This window comes from Homarus americanus, unplaced genomic scaffold, assembly GCF_018991925.1.
Source record: "Homarus americanus isolate GMGI-L3 unplaced genomic scaffold, GMGI_Hamer_2.0 scaffold25945, whole genome shotgun sequence".
In the NCBI taxonomy this organism is placed as follows: Eukaryota; Metazoa; Arthropoda; class Malacostraca; order Decapoda; family Nephropidae; genus Homarus; species Homarus americanus.
The window spans coordinates 1-10,928 of NW_024747552.1; the positions used below are offsets into that span (position 1 = coordinate 1).

The 10,928-nt window shown below is 42.0% G+C and overlaps 1 protein-coding gene across 1 annotated transcript; it reads left to right on the forward strand.

Annotated features, from left to right (window-relative positions):
• Nucleotides 1-337: 337 nt before the first annotated feature.
• Nucleotides 338-1,120, forward strand: LOC121879626 (calcium-dependent protein kinase 1-like). The gene has a single exon (XM_042386290.1). The coding sequence runs from the start codon at nt 338-340 to the stop codon at nt 1,118-1,120; it is 783 nt and encodes a 260-aa protein (XP_042242224.1).
• The last annotated feature ends 9,808 nt before the right edge of the window (nt 1,121-10,928 follow it).

Sequence of the window (10,928 nt, forward strand, 5' to 3'; positions counted from 1 at the left end):
CATAACTTCCCTATAACACTATACTACAACACTATAACATCACTACAACATCAAAACTCCACTACAATAGTATACTACAACTCTATAACCACTAAAACACTATCATCACAACACCAGAACTCCACTATAACGCCACTATAGAACTATACTACAACGAAGTATCATCACTACACTATTGCATCTTCACCGCAACAGCTTACCTCCACAATATAAACAGGAAATCTTGGGATGAGAAACTGGATTTAACCAGTTTTCGACTTGAATTTTTCATTTACTCCTCGAATTTTGAATACTAGGTCCTTGAGCAACCTAAACCTGAGGGTAAATATACCTCAGGATGGACACCAGCAGGTACGTAAAACAATCGGTGCGTGCACTGTGCGAAATCTGTGAATGCCATTTTGTAAACGTGTTTGGGGATGGGGCCTTTGAGTTCGTGGCTGATCCTACCTGCATGAAGCCTTTGGGTCACGGGACCTACGGGTCTTGTCACTTGGTTACAGTGTCCAATAGCCAGTGGGTCATCAAGGCCATTCCAGCTACACCAGCTATTGTTTTAACTCTGCAGAAGGAAATCCAGGCCCTTTCAGTCCTGCAGAATGTACCCGGTCTTCAGAAGATAATCGGAGTGTGTCCCTCGAAGCTCACCCTCCTCACCGAATACGCCGGGGAGAGCCTGGACAAATACCTCCAGACCCACACCTGCACCATAGGCCAGCGCCTGCAGATCGTAAAACAGGTCACCCGAACCCTGCTGGCGGTAAAGGAGCGGGGATGGGTGCACACCGATGTCAGGTGTGAAAACATCTGCATCCAAAATACCCCCAGTGGGATTCGTGCTACGCTCATTGACCTTGGTCTGTCTGCACAAATAGGAAAATTTAACCGATTCCCTCCCGGAACAAAGTCGCCATTCTACATGGCCCCTGAGGTGGTCAAGAACAGTCCAGTGACCTCTCAGGCTGATGTATACAGCATGGGTCGCCTTCTACAGACTGTTGTCGGTGTTCACCATCTCAGCCGTGAAGCACAGCGATGGGTGAGCCACGCCATCAACCCCGTCCCTAACCTTCGAAACAATATGGAGGTTTTGGCACGGATCCTAGAAATAAGGACTTGAATCCCAGGCACAGGTCACCTAAGCCTCTCCAATCTCCACCGGCGGCAACCACCCAATCTACTTTAAGAAGGATGAAGGAGGAGAAGGAGGAGGAGGAGTGAGAGAATTAGTTACAAAACACCGAGAGAAACTTGTAACTATAAGAGAAAAATTAATAAACAGATAGATAAATAGGTTAAATAGGAGAGCGAGAGAGGGAGAGAGAGAGAATTTTATCGTACGTGGAAGACATCTCATAATTTCTTATGATTATTTGAGAAAACAGGTGACACACACACATATATACACAAACACACACACACACACACACACACACACACACACACACACACAGTCATTCAGTAAACTTCTCCGGCAGGTAATTACAGGTACACAGGTTATTTAATATTGTTGTGTTGCTCTGAGGTGTCTAACTGTCTGTCTCATGTCATCTGGTGTCCATGGTCACTCTTTATGTATTTGACACGGGTTCGAGTACCGTGCTTGGCCCAGGCCGTGGAACTCGTGTTATTGTTGGTGGTAGTCAATACAATATATAGTACAGGATTAACCTAAATAGCGTTAAAGTGGTTAAAATCTTAAGGTGTAATAAACTACGGTGGTGAAACAACTTTCAGTAACTTGAAACAACTTAAGATTAACCTATTTGGAATAAATGTAAAATATATTATTTTACATTTTTATAAGAAAAAAGTATTACCCTGTAAATAGTTGCTGGTTTCAGCGTTATATTCCGGTGATCCTTGTGAGGCTTCTGTCCTGACCAGTATGACGACGATATTGTAACCTATCAAATGTTCTTCAAACTATGTAAACAGTCGGCACAGTCCAGGAAGACAGGTGCTACAGCCAGCATAGATAAGAACCTCAACTCATATATATAGATACACTAAGGCAACACAACCCAAACACACAAAGGCTAAACCAACACGACTAAGGCGTACAGAGCTCTTAGTCAGTAGAGAAAGTCTTCTTATTAAGGATAAGAGGAACACAGTATCACCGTCACTCTCCCAGGACGAGAAAACAACAAATGATCTGCCGAAATCGTTGGACACGTGGAGGCCCGGCCAGCCAACTCTCCTGACAGTTTAATTGGCTCTCGATGCTGCTCCCTGACGTACACCACAGCTCCCACCCCCATCACCAGCCACACACCACACCAGCACAAGAAACACCAAATGAAAACTGATTAATTCACTCCTGACTTCTCCCAGAATTCCAGGATACTAAATTAAACCAAAATATATGTCGAGCTGCTCACCTGTTTGTGCTGATGACATGGACATTTCCTTGCATTGTTTTATATATATATATATATATATATATATATATATATATATATATATATATATATATATATATATATATATATATAACACTAATAATAATCGATGCTTTTATCGTTTCTGAAGACCGTCGTCTATTTGTAAACACACTTAAAGGTTACCACGGCTGGGCGAGTCCATTAATTCATATGGCATAAATACTAGTGAGCATCACATAAACATTATAGGGAACAATAATGTTAACGCTTAAGAGAAAACGGTAAAGAAAAAAATAAGTGTCTTTCTAAACTAAGTTGATAAGTTTAGGGGAAATGGACAAAGACCTACAATATATACACACAGTTATTAACAACTGTAATACTATGACTTCTACATGAGTTTGGCTGTAGGTTCATGTTATTGTATGTCTTAAACCTATAAGATCTAACCTAACGTAGCTTTAACTATGTTTAGTAGTTCTCAGATTATTGTGTGGACATATTAAATAATCTTCTTCCACATCCTTAAATCTGTCCTTTATTGAGCTGCAAATCTTCACTCTTTCCAAATTTCAGAAAAAATATCTTTCAATATTCTAAAAATCTTCTGCTACTCAAACAACAAAGACATTAAAAGGATAGTCACATTACCCTCGTCTCATCAGCACCGCCTCAGCTCCACCCTCTCTCGAGACCCAACGCTCTTACTCTCTCCCTCATCCACCATCCTCCTCTACACACGCTCAACTTTTTTAACTATCCAGTATTATATCTTTTGTACACTTCCTTCCCCCATTCCGTCTCCAGGTGCCGCCCGAAGTTTGTTCTTCAAGGGTTTAAATTACGAAAGAGAGGTACTGATTGTTTGCTCTGTTATTGTTTGTCTGGGTGATATCTCAGGCACTTTTTGAGCAGGAAGATGAAATTTGGACACAAAATTAACCTGAGGCTTTGGCATCCCCTCTTTTACTCATCTTTTGTTTGTGGTATAGCATGGGAGGGGGCGGCGGTGTCTTTTGGACGTACCACTACTTGTTCACTTTATTTTGCAAATAATGAAATACAAATTGAAATAAAAGGATTTTACTTATAGTTTGGCGCTTCCGACACAGAACGTTAACCTGACTTGTGAACTGAACATTGAACTATTTTCTCTCGACCGCCTTCACTATAAAGTTAGGTACAGCTGGGTGGACTGGGAGTGCCTCGGGGTCAAACCAGAGACTCTTGGGACAGGAGGCGAGGGGTGTATCCATCCGGCCGCCAGACCCCTATCTTAGGGTTAACGCCACCTAAGATGACCAGTTTCATCAACACACACACACACACACACACACACACACACATCTAAGAAGAGAGAGAATATAAAAATCTATAATGTTTTTTTTCCCTATTCTTTTGTTATTTCTTTTAGATAACAAGATACAGGTAATTATGTAATGGTCTCGAGATACAGGTAAATAATGGCCTCTGTCACACCATCCATATATCACTTTAATTCTATCATCTTTATCTGTTGCTGTACTCAAGCTATATTACCTATAATTTATACATTAAAGTTGAACACCTTGTACAGTCACACACAGTAATGTCACCCATCTTATCCTTAATTGTCTTATATATTATTTAAAACATCTACACAAACCTTCATCCTTCTTCACCATCACTGTATTCACTCATTTATCTGCTCTTCTTTATGTCTTTATTCCATGCACTTTATTCCTTACCCATAATCTTCCGGCAACAAGTTCATGGTTCTCTTAGTCTTCCTCCCTGTAGTGTCTGAAGTCCTCTCTTATATACACAAGTTTATGACAATATACGAGTTAAATGTCTCAGGTCTTCGTCCCCTTTTAAAATCAATTTTCACCGTCCAGGACTATTTCAATCCCTGCCTCAACTTTTATTAGATCTGAAACTCATCTTTCGAGCTAATGACCAACCTTGTGTTCTTCTGCCGCCACAGGTGGAGTATTCTTCTTCACTGGTTTGTCTCTCTTTCTCTCTGACTGTGTACTCTCAACACCGTGACGCACCACAGCACAACACACTGTGACGCACCACAACACAACACAGTGACGCACCACAAAACAGCATACTGTGACGCCTCACAGCACAACACACTGTGACGCACCACAGCACAACACACTGTGACGCACAACAACACAACACAACACACTGTGACGTACCACAATACAGCATACTGTGACGCCTCACAGCACAACAAACTGTGACGTACCACAACACAACACAACACACTGTGACGCACCACAACACAACATACTGTGACGCCCCACAACACAACATACTGTGACGCCCCACAGCATAACACACTGGATCAATGTTAACAACAATAACGGCTTCACTGGAACAAGCTGTGACCGAAACTTAACTGCTGAAATGGTATATAAGCAATAATTACCATTAAAAATAAAATGTTTGCAAGAAATATTTTGTACAAACGAAACTAGCAAGAACACATCTTGTGAACGTATAATTGTGAATATAATTCAATCTTCTAAATACAGATTACAATGTAAACAACAACATCAACTGCCCGTATGATACAGTCGTCGTGTTTTTCTGGTTAGTGAGTCAGCCAATTAGCAGCAGTCATTGGGCCAAGTTGTGCCTGTTATTGATGTTTATAGGCGATAGAAAACACATATAATGACCCAGGTGTAATATGTGGCGTATCATCTATTAGTACTAGACAACAATTATCCTTTATTACTACCAGAAAAATATAGCACGTTAAGAATTTAGTGAATATAAAGGAAGTAATTTAATTCGGAGATATTTTGTTTTGTTTTTACTTTTTTTTACTTAAGTCTCATAAAATTCATTAAAAGAAAACGGATACAAATGAAGATTACTGCAGGGTAATCTTGTGTTTTTGGTCCCGTCTTTGAATGGTAAAGTCGCCGCACTCAGGCACTTCTGAGTTTAAACAAGTAAGTTACTGTTTACTGTGTTAGAGCGGCAATACAGCATTACGTAAATAATACTCCTAATTGCCCCCGGAGGCTAGTTTATTATCAAAGATTCCTCAAACACTGTTGTTATGATTGGATTAGAACACCGATTAGAAACTTTTAAAGCTTATGATGTAGTCACTAACTTAACAACCTGTTGTAAACTGAACTACATTTCCATCGTTCTTTTTCTAATACGAGTAATAGTAACTAAATGGTAAGAGAGTCAGACAGACACCCAAATCACGTCTGTGCTCGAGGATACAGACAAGTCAGTCTACACCTCCCCAATAGTCCTGACCCGACGCTTGAGTGTAGGAGGGAGGTAAAACACCGAAGGGGAGAAGAGTCTATAGATTGGCTGTGGAAGGAGAGGAGGCATATTATTGGTCTCTTGTCCAGTGAGTGGATTCTATAGAGTATTTGTGGGAGGAAGAAGCGGTGAGTGTGTCGCGGGACCAGACTTGGGGAGGTAGCCAACAGGTACAGTACACGTCTCCCGGAGCAATGATTGAAATAACACCTGGGAGAGAGAGAGAGAGAGAGAGAGAGAGAGAGAGCAGGAAGTTGGATGGTGATAGTGTAAAAGTTAATAAGGTGAACTATATTATATATTATATTTTAATCATTCTCTCTGTACTGTACTGTACTGTACTGTACTGTACTGTACTGTACTGTACTGTACTGTGTTGGCGTCTGTCACAATATCGCTCAATTATTCTTCAGTGGGTTTTCTTCCTGTAAGTCAGCCGACAGTTGTAGACAACCAGAAAAAATATTGAATATTTCCAGAGAAACAAAACTAATGTTGTGACAAAAATACTGGTGAGTTCCCTTAATTTACTGTATGGTGTGACACTTAACTTACTTGTAATATTCTCATTCTATAGAACATTTGTTTCAGGCTTCGACTGGCAGCAACGTGTCCCATTCACTGAAAACTTTCTCTAATAGACAAACACATAGCCAAGATTTTATTGCAATTCTGAATATACTACAAAAACCTTTATATAAGTTCATTAAGTTGACGGAGTTGGTCTGAGTCGGTTCGGTTTGGGTTTACAATATACTGTACACTCCTTCCATATAATGTTCCTCTGATGACAAACTGACAAGTAATTTTCACCAGTTGGAATGTGTCAACACCCGCCTGGCTACCTGGAGTTGTGTCGCAAAAATGGTAGTGAAAGGGTCACCGAAATTGCACGAAAAGTTTATTGTAAACAGCTGCTTTCTCACCTCCTTTGTGAGAGACAATATATAGTGTGCCGTCCCCAGTGTTCCCTGTGTACTAAACATAGAAGATGAAGATAAAATACACAATACCAAATGATAAGAGGATTCATGTGAAAACTTATCATGTCTGGTTCACGTTATGCCAAGATTTCCCCCCAAAAGACCGACTTACTGTGTAGTGGTCAGCATCACCCCGCGCAGATGAGTGACCTCGAGGAGATAGACTGGGGGAGGTAACACGTGAAGGTGAATCAATCTACTGAAGAGCAATAATACTAACAGAAGAACCTATAAACACACTAGGCAAGTCATAGGCAAGTTCCTTGGTCTAACCAGCAGTAACTGGTGGTTCACACTGCCGGCTACTACAGGTAGTTAGCCAGCGTGAGTGGTGAGTTACCTGGCCATACACCTTGTCACCTCACAGGGTCGTCGTTGTGTTAGTTGCAGATTTTACCGCCGGAACAAATTCACGCTTAGTGGCATCAGTGCACGAGAGGTAACCATTATTTTTAACAAGCTATTCGTAAAAAAATTCTTTGTTATTTATTCTTGCTATTGCGAGGATATATAAGAGTTGTAAAGGCCGGGTCTTTAATCACCGTACACAGAGTCTTTATCACAATAAACTGACAATGTTGATGTAATAACGTATTACAGCTCGGCAATAACTAAGGTCTTTAAGCGCGTATTATACTGTAGGTCAGCAATACAGGAGACCAACAAACTTATTTTTCTCGGGGAATATCAACAATATTTGTATTAAAAAGTATCATTTTTTTTCTCCCAAAACTTAGACTAAAAACGAAAGATTTATAGCAGCCGCTCTTAAGGCCACACATGAGAAGTTCTTCTATACATATATTTTGTTTCTGTTGTTTGTATACTCCCGTGTTGTCCTACGTCTGGCAGCAACTGGAGATCAGGACATGTAAGTCGGGAAAAAGCTTGTGTAATAACAGTCTATGAAAGTTGAAATACTTCCCAATGAAACAAAAGACGAACAAATATAAACGTACAGCAACGGAAAGTTGTTTATTTTTTATATAGTTTTTATTTTCCTTCTGTTCACTATGATTAATTACACAGCTGAAGTATGTAACTCTTAGGTACAGTTCAGCCCTCTCCGATTTATTCTTATATAAATGAGGAGAATTTAATATATTTTGATTCTTTCTTTATTCATCAGATTATTCTCAGTTGGAATTTGGACTTTCTTTTTGGGGGGGGGGCTGATTTTTGTTCTCGAAGTGTTTGGCCTCATTCTCTGTGACCCTTGATGATTATTACGTCTACCAAGACAAACAATTCCCTCTGTTGTGACCCAGTACTGACCTCTGCCCTCCCCTCCCCTCCGTCATGGTTCACATAATGTTTTCTTTACTTCAATTTTCTAGTTACTAAATTTATAGTCACTTACGCATATCCGGGATGTTTGCAAGCCGCCACGACAATAGGTGCAATAAATGCAATACAACGCTTGTATAGTGTGTTGTGAGTGTGTTACTTTCTGTGGTCTGAGCCAGAGTGCAGAAATTTTGTGTCTGTTCCTGGAGCAGCAATAACCTGAGTTGGCCAGTGGAAACTGTTGAATTTTTCATGACGACCAAAAGAAGAAAAGTACAGGTTATTGTTGTAATCTGTACGACCCCCACAACCAGGTATATTTATATTGTTAACTCTTGTTGTATCACTGCTCAATTATCATCCTCGCTTTACTGTTATCATCATCTGTTTTATTTATGTCATGATGTTCAATTGTTTTTTATCCTCGACTAATTTTAATACAGATGGAAAATTCTGCCAGAAGGTAAGTTTATGGTGCGAGTTTTGGGACCAGGAGCTGTGTTGGATACCAGGACGATGACGCGTGCCACAACAGCAGCCCTTGGTGTCTTATTATTATTATTATTATTATTATTATTATTATTATTATTATATGTCTTATATATTACACTTAAACTGACTACCGCCAGACATACAAGCGAGGAAGGAGGATAAACATTAAGTGGAGAACAACCACATGTTAACATTATAACCTTGGCGCTTACTGCTCTCACCCACAGAACAGCTGGGGAAAGGAAGGAAGCAACTGGAACAGGGAAGGAAGCAGCTGGAGCAGGGAGGGAAACAGCTGGGGCAGGGAGGGAAGCAGCTGGAGCAGGGAGGGAAGCAGCTCAGGGGAAACCAGAAGGAGACAGAGTACAGGAACCTGAGGCACGAATATTGTTTTGGCCCAATAGTGTTAGAGACTGAGAGAGCTTGGAGCACCAAGGTCCACCAGAGACTCCAGATCATAGAGTTACTTGTCCCAGCGTCTCAGCACAGTAGTCTAGAGTGACTATATATATGTAGCCCCATTATACTGGAAGAAGTTCGGCATTAGCAGAGTTAATTATAAAACAATGAAAACAACAACGGTGGCAATGGTGTAGTTACTATCGTGTTACCATTTGTCTATTGCTGATATTGTGAGGCAAAACAGAGAGAATATAATCTTGTAGATAAAGCGAGTCTGACCTAACGATAAGAGTCGCTATGAAGTACATATAATGCAGCAGAACCAGGGAGGGAGAGTAGCTGTAGGTACATGCTCTGCACCTTGGGACCAGGGAGGGAGAGTAACTATGGGGGTACATATACTGCAGCAGGACCAGGGAGGGAGAATAGCTATGGGGTACATATACTGCAGCAGGGCCAGGGAGGGAGAGTAGCTATGGGGTACATATACTGCAGCAGGAGCAGGGAGGGAGAGTAGCTATGGGGTACATATACTGCAGCAGGACCAGGGAGGGAGAGTAGCTATGGGGTACATATACTGCAGCAGGACCAGGGGAGGGAGAGAGTAGCTATGGGGTACATATGCTGCCTTGGGACCAGGGAGGAGAGTAGCTATGGGGTGCATATGCTGCAGCAGGACCAGGGAGGGTAGAGTGGCTATGGTACATGTCTGCAGCAGGACCAGGGAGGGAGTAGCTATGGGGTACATATACTGCAGCAGGACCAGGGAGGAAGAGTAGCTATGGGGTACATACTGTATACTGCAGCAGGACCAGGGAGGGAGAGCAGCTATGGGGTACATATACTGCAGCAGGACCAGGGAGGGAGAGTAGCTATGGGGTACATATACTGCAGCAGGACCAGGGAGGGAGAGTAGCTATGGGGTACATATACTGCAGCAGGACCAGGGAGGGACAGTAGCTATGGGGTACATATACTGCAGCAGGACCAGGGAGGGACAGTAGCTATGGGTAAATATACTGCAGCAGGACCAGGGAGGGAGAGTAACTATGGGGGTACATATACTGCAGCAGGACCAGGGAGGGAGAATAGCTATGGGGTACATATGCTGCAGCAGGACCAGGGAGGAGGTAGCTATAAGGTGCATATGCTGCCTTGGGACCAGGGAGGAGGAGTAGCTATGGGGTACATGCTCTGCAGCAGAACCGGGAGGAGATAGCTATGGAATTTACATATACTGTAGCAGGACCAGGGAGGAGGAAGTAGCTATGAGGCACATATACTGCAGCAGGACCAGGGGAGGAGAGTAGCTATGGGGTACATATGCAGCAGGACCAGGGAGGGAGAGTAGCTATGGGGTACGCATACTGCAGCAGAGCCAGGAGGTGGCTATGGGGTGCATATGCTGCAGCAGGACCAGGAGAGGTAACTATGGGGTGCATATGCTGCAGCAGGTTGGGGAGTAGCTATGGGGTGCACTGCTCTGCAGCCTTGGGACCAGGGGAGGGAGGGAGAGTAGCTATGAGGTACATATACTGCAGCAGGACCAGGGAGGGAGAGTAGCTATGGGGTACATATACTGCAGCAGGACCAGGGAGGGAGAAGATCACATGATTATCAAACAACTTTTATAAAATTATTATTAAACATAAAAAACAGAATATGAACAAAAACTATGATAATATAATACTTTAAGAAAAATATTTTTAATATTCACAGGCAAACTAGATAAAAAAAATATTTAAAAAATGGTACAAACTCATAACGTCACCCTTTCCTTCAGCGGATAATTTATGACGGCATCTTGGCGAGAAAATGAGGGAAGGATGTGACAGCCACCGAGGACCTGCCTTAAAGACGACCGCTAAATGTCTCAGACCAACACCTGTATGTTACATAGGAAAGAGAAGGAGAAATATTTACCTGAAGATAATAATAAATTTAGAAGTATGAGGAAGAAGAAAAGAGGATTTATTGATGAGTCACTGAGGCCAACTAGAGTGAGGCGGTCACTAGTGTCTCCCGAGGGCGCCACCAAGTCACCGCCTCTCTCTAATTCACGGATCTGACTCACAACACTTGGCTGTAT

Bases quoted from the DNA above. Each gene is read 5' to 3' on its own strand.
- LOC121879626 (XM_042386290.1), top strand. From the start codon at position 338: ATGGACACCAGCAGGTACGTAAAACAATCGGTGCGTGCACTGTGCGAA.